Raw genomic sequence first — 12,500 nt, forward strand, 5'->3', positions numbered from 1 at the left:
AACAGCAGGACGAGCGGAATGCGGTGGGGAGCGCTAACCGTGCTGTGCTAACCGTAGCGCGCTAAACGTAACCACGCTAACTGTACCGCGCTAACTGTACCACGCTAACCGTACCGCGCTAACAGTACCACGCTAACAGTACCACACTAACTGTACCGTGCTAACCATACCCGCGCTAACTGTACCGTGCTAACCATACCATGCTAACCATACTGTGCTAACAGTACCGCGATAGCCGTATCACGCTAACCATACCCACGCTAACGGTACCGTGCTAACCGTACCACACTAACTGTACCCGCGCTACCCGTACCACGCTAACAGTACCCACGCTAACCTTACCGTGCTAACCGTACCCACGCTAACTGTACCGTGCTAACCATACCACGCTAACTGTACCCACGCTAACCGTACCACGCTAACTGTACCCACGCTAACCGTACCACGCTAACAGTACCCACGCTAACCGTACCGTGCTAACCGTACCCGCGCTAACTGTACCGCGCTAACCGTACCTCGCCGTTCGCCTGGCGCACGCTCTGCATTTCCCCCGCTCCCCGCCGCGCTCCGCAGCACGGCTCCCTGTTTGATGTGCCGCTCCGCTCTGCTCCGTTATCATCGCCCCGCAGAACCCAGAACCGATTAGCCTCCGCCGCCCACAGCGTATGAAAACAGCAACACGCACCCACAGGGTCACGCACCGAAATTTCAATAAACGCGAGGAGACGGTGTCCTTTTAACCGGTCGTTTCCGAATAATAGTAGAATTTTCAAATCATTCCCTGACTGAACCAGCGAAACTGAAATGGAACTGACCCCAAACTCTGACTCTAAATCATGAAATACGCGTGAACTTCACGCATCACGCCCCCGCCCATGCACACAAGAGCCCTGAATGCGCAATGACAGTTATTCGCTTCATTTTTAAAACGTTTTTCTTCCATCTGTTTCAATCTATTTGTTTTTCTCTAACGCTAATTAGTAGCAGGGACATTAGTACAAATGTTTGTGCTCTAACACGGAATCTCATTCACGAATGCAGTGGCTGAACAGTAACTGCTTTATAATATCTACAGTGTTTCAGAGCTTGTAGTTACCCAGGTTACTGGTTTTTGTACTTCTTACCCAGCATAGCTCAGGAGGTAAGAGCGGTTTGTCTAGCAGTCGGAGGGTTGCCGGTTCGATCCCCTGCCCTGGGCGTGTCGGAGTGTCCCTGAGCAAGACACCTAGCCCCTAATTGCTCCCAACGAGCTGATTGGTACCTTGCACGGCAGCCTTTCACCGTTGGTGAGTGTGTGTGAATGGGTGAATGACAGGCATCAATTGTAAAGCGCTTTGGATAAAAGCGCTATATAAATGCAGTCCGTTTACCATTCACCATCAATTTTAATTTGGAATGTGTGTATCTGCTGCATTTTTTTTTTTACAATATGCAACAGTAGTTGCGTGGGCGGCCGGCTATGAAAGCGACACACGGGGCCCCAGTGACTCTGAGTGCTGAGCGTCTGAGCGGTTTGTCAGAGAGCGACTGTGAGCGGGCGCTCTGTGAAACTCTGCGCCCCGCGAGAAGCACTTCGGGCGTAGCTTCAGGCGCTAGCGTCCGCCCGCCAGACGACCCGGACTTTACGCCGTAAACTACATCGTCAGCCCGAGCCCTCGCCTACCCTCGCCCAAACCTCGGGAACCCTGGGAAAAAAGGCGGAACCACGCTGTTACGAGCCTGTTGTCCCCCGCAATACTGTCAATCACCCCCGCGCCGGCCTCAGGCTAGTGGGAGGACTCGCACCCGAACACATCTATTTCTATGAGCTTTTGATTTTCCTAGCAGCCGATCAGACCTCCGGGATCTGCCGAAGAAAAGCTCTTGAATAATTTTGCGAGTGAATTGCGGGGGAACTGAAAAGAGGGTCGTGGCTGATATTCCCAAGCTGGCTCTCTCTATCCTATCGCTGAATCATCCCCCCAGTTTAACAGGCTACAGTCCCTCTCTCCCTCTCTCTCTCTCCCTCTCCACCTTAGCTGGCGTGTGGTGAGCGTTCTGGCGCAAAATGGCTGCCGTCCATCATCCAGGTGGGGGCTACACGTTGGTGGGGGCTGAGTTCCCCCTCCCCCCCCCCCCATCCATGTAGAGCGCTTTGAGTGTGAGAAAAAATGACTGGTTACGAAATGCCCTTCTCCGTGTACACTGCAAAATATATAATATATATATATAATATAATATAATATAAATATAAGGAACGGTTCACCACGAAACTGAGCTATAAGTTACAACCTCAGCTGAAAACTCACCTGTTTAAGATAGCTATTCATGTGATTAGTGCTTATTTGACCTAAATTCCTTTTATTTACCCTCTACTTACCCTTTTATTTGTCCACAACTTATTAGATTTTTTGGATGTATTTTAGTCTTATCCACATCGTTTATATCCCGCTATGGAGCCATTTGAGCTATACTTGCTTTGTTGTGTGAAAGGTGCTAATACACTCTGTTTTGTATTACTATTATTACCATTCAAGGACTTCAGTAACATTAGTATTCTGCCCGGTTCCAGGTCTCAGGATTTACTGACACAGGAAGCTGAAATGATGCCCGATGTGATTTTCCAGTGCGACTTGTTCAGATCACATATACAAAAAAACATACTTTACAGGCGAACAATACTCTCAGCCTGCCCTCTTCTGAGTCCCAGACATTATGAGAGCTGAAACATGGCGATGTGATTTTTTAAATTACGTTGTTGCGCACGATATGTTCCGATCGCACCGAGCGTGCGACGGCGGGTCTGTGCTCTATCAGAACCGCTCTATTAGAACAGCTCGGTCAGAACCCCTGGATCAGAACCGCTCTATCAGAACCGCTCGATCAGAACCGCTCGGTCAGAACCGCTGGATCAGAGCCGCTCTATCAGAACCGCTCGATCAGAACCGCTCTATCAGAACCGCTGGATCAGAGCCGCTCTATCAGAACCGCTCGATCAGAACCACTCTATCAGAACCGCTGGATCACGCCTCTTACAGGGAACCGCTCTCAGAACCTGCTCTGGTCAGAACCGCTGAGACAGAACAGCGTGGATCAGAGCGCTCTATCAGAACCGTCCGATCAGAGCCGCTCGATCGAACCGCTGGATCAGAACCACTCTGTTTAGAACCTGCTGGATCAGACCGCTGATCAGAGACCGCTCTAGTCAGACCGCTGATCAGGTAACCGCTGGATCAGAGCCGCTCTATCAGAACCGCTGATCAGAACCGCTGGATCAGAACCGCTCTATTAGAACCGCTGGATCAGAACCGCTCTATCAGAACCGCTCTATCAGAGCCGCTGGATCAGAGCCGCTCTATCAGAACCGCTCTATCAGAACCGCTGGATCAGAACCGCTGATCAGAGCCGCTCGATCAGAACCGCTCTATCAGAACCGCTCTATCAGAACCGCTCTATCAGAACCGCTGGATCAGAACCGCTCTATCAGAACCGCTCTATCAGAGCCGCTGGATCAGAGCCGCTCTATCAGAACCGCTCTATCAGAACCGCTCTATCAGAACCGCTGGATCAGAGCCGCTCTATCAGAACCGCTGGATCAGAGCCGCTCTATCAGTGCCGTTGGATCAGAACCGCTGGATCAGAGCCGCTCTATCAGAACCACTCTATCAGAACCGCTGGATCAGAGCCGCAGGATCAGAACCGCTGGATCAGAACCGCTCTATCAGAACCACTGGATCAGAACCGCTGGATCAGCGCCGCTGGATCAGAACCGCTCTAGCAGCGCGGGAGCTGAGGTGCGGAAGACGCCGGAAGGACGACGAGCCTCGCAGCTCGATAAAGTTGGCGTTATAAATTTGTTACCGGCCACCACTGCCCCGGTCGCGACGAACATTTCACCTTTATTGGGTCTTCCTCGGGGTGCTGACCGCCCCCCCCCCCCCCAACCGTGATCTCGAGCCGGCCCGGCAGGGCTGGGGGGAATCACGGGTGTAAAAGCCGAGCTCCAGCGCAGCCTCCTCGCTCAGCATCTGATTGGTCAGGGTGACCCCCCCCCCCTCTGAACCTGCTGGAGAACAATCTATGCCCCCGAGTGCAAATGTTTTTTATTTAGCCAGGCAGCGCTACGGAATGAGCCATTTTCATTATGAGCGATGACCTGGAAGGGAATGCAGGGGACTCTATGGCCCTTCAGACGTAGGGGATGATTATGTGGCTGGACACAGAGAGCCAGTATTTGACCAGGGCACTGCAGATAACACCCCTAATTTTTAGGAATGGTTCACAGGATCTTTAATGGCCACAGTGAGTCAGGACCTCAGTTTGAGTGCTCATCTGATAAAAACCAGCACCTTCTACACCGTCAGCAGAACCGTGACCCCCATTATAGGGCTGGGGGCACTGGATTCCAAGCCCAGGAGCTTGGTGCGAGGATGTCGCAGGGAGGTAAGGATGATGGGTAAGTCCCGCTCTATGAGTTAGTTCCTTTTTTGCCATTTTTCTCCCATTTTCTCCCCAGTTTAGTCGTTATACCAATTTCCCGTGTGGACCAGCCACAGTCCTGGTCGATGGGCTATCCTCTGTCCGTCTGGGGATGGGTGTAGACTGCCACAGCCGCTTCGCGCGCGGAGGTTCACGCCATCTCCCCCAGATCCCCTCCCCGCTGGACAGACCAACCAGTAGGAGTCGCTAATGCAGCGATCAGGACTCACACCCTCACCGGCTTCCCCACCCGCGAACACTGCCAATTGTGTCTGGCGTTAGACTAGCACTTCCCTGTCATCTGCAGCTAGCTACCGTATTCCAGCCAGTACACAGCGGGCCGCTTCCTCTGCGACCCCCCTGTGTTTGTACTGTAGAGCCGCACGCACACGGCGCCCTGGGACCTGTTGCATTGTGGGCCGTTAATCGCAGCCGCAGCGCTGCGCAATGCCGGCGGCGTGGTGGATTGTTAGAGACTGCCGCGAGACAAATACCCCCCCGGGGGCATTAAAGCTTCCTCGCGTTCCGTCTCTCCCCCGTCTGCCCTACCCTGGTGGTGGTCGTTACACCGTGGGGAGAAGCAGACCCTCGGTGAACCTCAGTAGACCCCCCCCCCCCACTTTATTCTCTGCAGAATACCCAGCGTACCCAGTGCGTTCCTGGGCGCAGCCGAACTCTGAGCTCACACAGCAGTCTTCTCCATAGATCGGCCCAGCGTGACAGCTGCACATGACTCAAATGACATCACGGGCGCGCGGAATTTTCCAGAACACACACGTGCGGCAGCACAGCCCACACGGAGAGGTGCCATCGATGCCCAGCGGGGTTCTTTTCTTCACAGGCTAATTTGCACCACTGACGAACGCCCGCGCAGTCCCCAAAGCACCAGCGCGCCCGTGGGAGGCGTGAACTCATCTGCAGCGAGTTGCGCGTGCCCCTGTGCACACCTCATCAGCGCATCTTTACAGGGAGTTACAGTATCTTGTATCCGGGTGGGTGTGTGGGCGGGTTTAGGGGGGGTGTGGCCACAGTAAAGTAGGCGTGGCACAGAAACAGGAAACAGAGGAGCGGGGGGGTGGGGTAAAGGGGTGGGGGGTGCGGTACCTCTGGATCATGGCCGCAGACTCCACCTGTCTCTTTCTCCTCTTTCTCTCAGCAAGGCCCCGGAACGCCCTGGCAGGACGCGCAACAGCGTTAACGTGGGTGCGCAGGGTCAGGGGTCAGGGGTCGGGGGTCAGGTTGGGAGCCATTAGCCAGGTTAGTACCGGGGGGGTGAGGGTGCATAGTCATAGAGGGCTGGGCTTTGTTAGTACGTGGGGGGGGAGGGGCTGGCACCAGGTCAGGGGGGCGGGGTTAACGCTCAAGGTGCGGGTGGGTATCATCGATAGTCAACGGAGAGAAGAGTCGTCTACGCCAGGCATCGAGCATGCCCACAGCCAAGCCCACCAATCAGGACCCAGCATTCCACAGCCCAGCTTTCATCATCATGCAGGGGATCACAGCAGTGGTGTGTGTGTGTGTGTGTTTGTGTGTGTGTGTGCGCTCTTATCCAGGTGCCATCGCATATATTGAAATAATATGTTCCTTTACTGAACACGTTGCATTCCTACATTACTGCCCATGATGCTTTTTTTATCAATATAATTTTTAACGTTATTTTATTCCAGTACTTCAACACAATCAGATTTACTGCTGCCATTGCATTTTTAACTGCCTTTACGCTACATTGTATCATGGTTCACTGTCAGCATAATAATGGCACGTACTGTCCCTGTCCACTGGCCATGACCATGATATTCTGTACTAAGCAGCTTTTTTTATTTTACAGGCGTTCATCATTAGATTTTCTGAATGCACCCACCATGCTAATTCTAATTGTGAAAAGGATGGTTCTCGCCACACAAAATGTTCCCTCGCGGAAAAAAGAAGGTTTTTTGAAGTTAAACTGAATTGAAGGGGTGAGGGGCAACGGCAAACTGTCATAAATATATCCTCTCTGACATAATGACACAGCTGGTCACCATCAGCACCAAGAGTAAGATGTTCTCCCAACACCTGGAGGGAAAGCCTTGCAGAGGTGTGTGTGAGCGTGTGTGTGTGTGAGTGTGTGCGTGTGTGTGTGTGTGTGTGTGTGTGTGTGTGTGCGTGCATGCGTGCGTGTGCGTATGTATGTGTGTGAGTGCGTGTGTGTGCGTGCGTGCATATGTGCGTGTGTGCGTGTGTGCGTGTGTGCATGCGTGCGTGCATGATTGAGTGTGTGTGCGTGCGTGCATGTGTGTGTGTGTGTGTGCATGCTTGCTTTTGGATTCCCCAGATCAAGCCTCACACTTCCAATGAAGGAAGACTGGTAACCAGAAGGGTGTGGATCCATCACCCAGATGTGACACTGTTGAGTGAGGTAACCTGCCTAGCCTGACTATCTTCCTGCATGTATCTATTTTCTGTACTGCAGTGCTATTGTTCAGACATGCCCAGGGACCACAGACGAAAGCTAGCCTTTCGGCTAACTCCGTTGCGCGAGCGTTTAACGACTCCGTCAAACGAGTAAGCGAATGAAAACCGTACATCACTTCAACATCAGCCGAGCGAGTTCCAGGAAACGGCGCGTTGCTTTAAACGAGGGCTCGTGCCGAATAAACAGGATCAGAACGCAGCCGTCGATGGGGCACATGAACCCGTTCGCCCGATACGCGAAGTCATAATTGAACCGGAACGTGCATTAGCTCGCGTGCTCCCGTTCCATTATTAAATCACGCTTTCCGCTGTTTCTCATCATCGTGTCCTTGCCGCTGTTTTGATGTCACGCACGAGCGGATACTTTTGATTGATCTGCTGCTCTCTCCGTAATCGCTCAGCGCGCGCTCTCTCTCCAAACACGAGAGCGGATCAATCGCCCGTCCGTCCGTCGTTATCGGGCCGGATCGTTTTTTTTTGTTTGTGCGGCATACGCGCCCCGCGCCCCGCCTTCTCTTCTCCCGCGCGGCCGGGGAAAGCAAATTAACTGGCGGCATCGAACCCGTCGCTCTCCGCGCAAATCACAGAGCGTCAGGAACTTGTGCCGCGCTCGCGTGTGAAAGGTTTAATTAAAGGAAGGCGAGCGGCGACAGCTGGATTAATACCTGAAATCCGCACTGTCCCTGTTTTTTTTTTTTTTTTCTTTTTTTTAAAAAGCCTTGCTCAAATAAAAACGTTTTGGCGTGGCACAGCCGGACGTCCGCCGGGAAAAGCCGTTCAGGGGGATCGGGGCGAGCGCGCCGAGAACTGCTGAGCGGCGTCTACAAAGAAGAACAGAACGCAAAAAGGCGACTCAAGCGGCTGCGGGTTCAAACCCCCGAGAGGCACAGCCGCCGTCGTAGGCTCGAACAAGGCATTTGGCTGGAGTACAGATACAGAGAGAGAGAGAAAAGCACCCAGCCGTGTCAAACGGATTCCCAAAAGCGAGCGAGCGAGCGAGTGCCCCACAGGCCCGCCGCGGGGTCCGGCGGCGTCAGGAGAAAAAAAACGCAAAGTCGGCCGTTTCGCATTCTCCCCCCGCAGCTGATCCTCGTCTGGGCAGACCACGCCTCGGCTGTTCTGCTAGCGAGCTGCCGCAGTGCCGATGTGCCTAAATGCTGCCGGACCCCGCCGCCGGGCCGCCGGCAGGCCGCCAAGCGGGCGGGGCACGCGCCAGGGCGGCGGGAATAAAAAAAAAAACGTAATCACTCCAGATTAGAGTGGCTGCAAACGGCGAAATAAAACCGCCAAGGTGCTCGCTCCCAGAATCCAGACCGCGGCCGGCCAGCTGCCTCAACGGGCAAAGCGCTCACACCTTGGGTGCGTTCCAACCGCTCGTTTTGTTTTTTTTACCTCCGTGCTTCATTTCCTTGCCTCCTTCTTTTCTAAAGTACGGAAGGCCAAATGGGTCAAAAAAAAAATGTGAAATTGACGTGGTCTGGAGTCACAAGTTTTCTCATTTCTTATTTTATCCGTCCTTTGTCTCCGCGGCGCGTGACTGACCCGGAAATCGAGCGGGGCGCGCCATCTTTGAGGACGTTCCAACCCGTTAAATGCTCCTTCAAGGAGCTAGGAGCTAGGAGCTCACGCCCCCCTCTCTGTCCCAAATTTAGAGAAGGGCTTGCATCAGCGTCTGAAAGGGTCGATTCGGCGGAAAGGTCCTGCGCTGCTCGCTTTCGATCTGAGATTCCGAACCGTGCAGAGGCACCACACTTTGCCTGTCCCATACCGGCTACTGCTGTTCTGTGAGTCTGAGGGGGTGCAGGGGGGTGAAGTGCAGGTTTTAGGGAGAGTTAAGAGTGCCCTGCTATGCTACCTCCATGTGTAACTTCAAACACTCAGTCCATGAGCAGAAGAGGTCAAAGGTCAGGGGTTACGGGTTAAAGGAGAGAGTGCGGTACGGGTTTAGGAGGCTGCAAGGGGTTTTTTTTTTTTGGCAGGGAAACCAGCATCTACGGGACGCATAAGAGGGGGTCCTCCCACACGGAGAGCAGCAGAGGGGGGCAGAGGGGTGTACTTACGAAATCCTGTGGACCGGTCCGGTGGGGAGAGGGGCATGCAAGAGAGGAAAAACAGACAAATAAATTCCACCTATTTTTTTACATACATACATTTTTACTGATTTCATTTAAACATTGTTTCTTGTAATGCCTATGTGGAGCGGGACTGTCAAGGAAAAGTAGCCTGCTGGCTAACTTGTACAGAATCTTTTACAGTCATGCCATGATTTTAACTGAATACTGACACTGGCGCTGTATGATTGTGTCTGCTTTAGAGAAGGAGAGAGGGAGAGAGAGATAATAAGAGAAGGGAATGAGCGAGGCACAGTGTTTGAAGGGCAAACTGCAATTATCTATATATGAGAGTAAAGCAGCCATTAGGGACTGGAGAGACTGGAGTGTGTGTCTGTGTGTGTGTGTGTGAGTCTGTGCGCGCAGGTGCATGTCTGTGTGAGTGTGTGTGTGCATGCACGCATTTATGTACTGTATGTAATGTGTGTGTGTGTGTGTGTGTGTGTGTGTGTGTGCGTATTGTCTGCATGTGTTATGGTTGGTATGGTCGTGCTGTGCACATGTGGTGGTGCGTAGCGTATGTGTGTGTGTGTGTGTGTGCATGCATGTCAGGTAGAGTCAGGCTGAGGGTGAGAAACTCACGCCTGCATGGTGGTGGTGGCCGTCTGAAAGCTGAACATGTTCTCCTTGGGGAACCAGCTGCCGTCATCTGCAGAGGGGAGGAGAGGAGAGAGGTGGTCAGTGGTGGGTGGGGCAGGGTGGGGCTGGGGGCGGGGCTAAGGTGGGACTGGGGGCGGGGCTAGTTTCTGATTGCTCCAAAGAGACAAAGGATGCACAAACTCACAGATAAGCACACCCCCACAGCAAAAGATGGGGATGACATTGAAACAGCCCCTCCTCCAGCTGCTCTATCTCTCTTCCCTCTCTTCCCCCCATCTTCCTGCTCCACGCAGTTCTTCCTCTCCAGCTCCGCCTCTAGCCCAACACCCACACTCTTCCATATCTCCCAGCCTGCCCCCACATCCAGGGGCAAAGAAGTGAGTTTGACATGGGGGTGGCACACTGCACTTATAAATCTATCCGATTATTAAAGGAAAACTCCAGGCTAAAACATTTACCTGGTTAGCAAACGTGGTTTATTATCTGATATTTGTTATATATATCGTACTTTATCACTAATTACAATTCTTCATTTGCTATCCTGGCAGGCCTCTTCCGGGTCTGCTCCAGCGTGTTATTTTCCTACGTTACCCCCCCCGCTTTAGCTAAAAAGGCCAAAAGCAAAGTCAGAGATCCAACTTTGACTTTGGCCACAATCCCAGTTCCCCTGTGAAGCCACACTGTTGCATCCTGGACTGTTGAGGCTTGCTGGCACGGCAAAAATGTCCTCTTGATAAGTGATTGATTTCTCTCAGTAGGAGAGTACTGCAGAAAGTTGATTAGCGGGGATTCAAGGCAAAACCCCCTGACCTGTTGTCTTTAATGGGCCGACATAAATATCTGATACTTATAGTTGGTGTTACGGCGAGCTGAAGACACTCTCTCCTATTAAACAGCCCTGCTCCTGCTGTCGCAATATCACCCCGTGACATCATGATCATGTTGCCTGCAGAACTTGAATTCAGCAGCAAAAAAAACTGATGCACCCTACAAAACAGGACAACAGGACCTGGGTCACATCTCCAATATGCAAAATTCTCATAAGTGTTTTAGGCTGTAGTTTTCCATTAATAATGATAATTAAGCGTCCTGAGGGGGGATCATTTTTTTTACTGCTTCTGACACTGGGAAGGATATTCCTACTGCCCACTCCCCTGCCAATATCACACTACCTCTCTAACCCCGCCCCCTGCTCCACACTGCCCCTCCTCTCTAACCCTGCCTCCTGCTCCACACAGCCCCTCCTCTCTAGCCCCGCCCCCTGCTCCGCACTGCTTCTCCTCTCTAACCCCGCCCCCTGTCCACACTGCCCCTCCTCTGCTAGCCCCGCCCCGTACTCCACACTGGCCCCTCCTCTCTAACCCTGCCTCCGCTCCACACAGCCTCCTCCTCTACCCCGCCCCTTGCTCCCCTGCCCCCCCGTTCTACCCCGCCCCTGCTCTGCACTGGCCCTCCTCTCTAACCCCACCCCCTGCTCCACACTGCCCATCCTCTCTTAACCCCCCCTCCCGCTGCTTGCCTGCGTCGCGCGAGGTGCTCTCCAGGTCCAGGGAGCGCTGGCTTTGGGAGGAGGCCCCGCTGGCACAGGCGTCGCAGCCCAGGCTGCAGTCGTCCCGGGAGCCCGCCCCCTCCTTGCCGTCGCCCTCGCCCCAGCCCCGGATGTTGTGGGCGCTGACCGAGCTCTGCAGGGGCTGGGAGGGCTGGTGCCCGTGGTGGTGGTGGTGGTGGTGGTGGCTGCTGTGGTGATGGTTACCGTGGTGATGGGCGCTGGCCCCGCCCCCGCCGCCGCCCCCGCCGCCGTCGGCCCCGCCCCCGCCGTGCCGCTGCCGTTGCTGCGGGAGCGGGGAGGTGGAAGAAGAGGAAGGGGGCGGGGCCTGCCTCGGGTCCCGCCCCGCCTTCAGCACCTCCAGCTCCAGGCTCTCCTTGCTGCCCCGACCCCCGAGCATGCCCCCCTCCCCGGTGATGGTGTAGACTCCGCCCCTCTGCTGCGGCCCCTGCCTGGGGAACCCGCACTCCAGAGACAGGCGGCGATCGGTGGGCGTGGCCTGCGGCGGCTTGCTCAGGCCCGGCTCGCCGATTGCCGGCGTTGGGGCGGGGTTCGATGGGCGGCGGCTGCTGGTTTCGGTTCGCCCGTTGTCCGGGGAGTCTGACTCCTGGCCGAGGTACGAGTCAGACAGCAGGTGATCTTCAGAGCGACAGAAAGGGGCGGGGGGGTAGTGGAATTGAGAGAGAAAGAGAGAGAAACAGGAAGAGAAAGGAGACAGGGCCATTTGTCTTATGAGGTCAGCATTTTGGCAAGGCCTAACCGTAAAATGGGTGAGTTGCCAGTAAAGCACTTTTTTGAATGAGAGGAGAAACAAGGTCTAAAATGTGAGCAGTGGGATGCCAGGGGAGGAGAGAGAAAGGAGAAAGGAGTGATCTGACAGCTATACGAATGAGAGGAGAGAGGAGAGAGAAGGGTGAGCTAGCCGAGGTTATGGAAAGTCACCTGACCTGATCCGTTGCGGTTCTCCGGGTGATTGTGGGACAGGTACTCTCCAAACGCTCTGGCTGCTCTGCAAGAGAAACAGGACTCTGAGCCTCCGTGCAATACTACTGTAAAACAGTCTCACTGTTACACTACTGTAAAACACTCTTACTGTAACACTACTGTAAAACAGTCTCACTGTTACACTACTGTAAAACACTCTCACTGTTACACTACTGTAACATACTCTTACTGTTACACAACTGTAAAACACTCTCACTGTTACACTACTGTAAAATACTCTTACTGTTACACTACTGTAAAACACTCTCACTGTTACACTACTGTAAAATACTCTTACTGTTACACTACTGTAAAACACTCTCACTGTTACACTACTGTAAAATACT

The 12,500-nt window shown here is 53.6% G+C and overlaps 1 protein-coding gene across 1 annotated transcript in view; it reads right to left on the minus strand.

The window, feature by feature from the left end:
- Positions 1-12,500, minus strand: part of nsmfa (NMDA receptor synaptonuclear signaling and neuronal migration factor a) — a 40,531-nt gene that overhangs the window by 13,076 nt on the left and 14,955 nt on the right. Inside the window, 5 exon segments of the mRNA XM_064308860.1 lie at positions 8,973-8,978; positions 9,606-9,672; positions 11,070-11,118; positions 11,120-11,808; positions 12,117-12,178. Of these exon segments, the coding sequence (XP_064164930.1) occupies positions 8,973-8,978; positions 9,606-9,672; positions 11,070-11,118; positions 11,120-11,808; positions 12,117-12,178 (873 nt within the window).

This window comes from Anguilla rostrata, chromosome 14, assembly GCF_018555375.3.
Source record: "Anguilla rostrata isolate EN2019 chromosome 14, ASM1855537v3, whole genome shotgun sequence".
Classification (NCBI taxonomy): domain Eukaryota; kingdom Metazoa; phylum Chordata; class Actinopteri; order Anguilliformes; family Anguillidae; genus Anguilla; species Anguilla rostrata.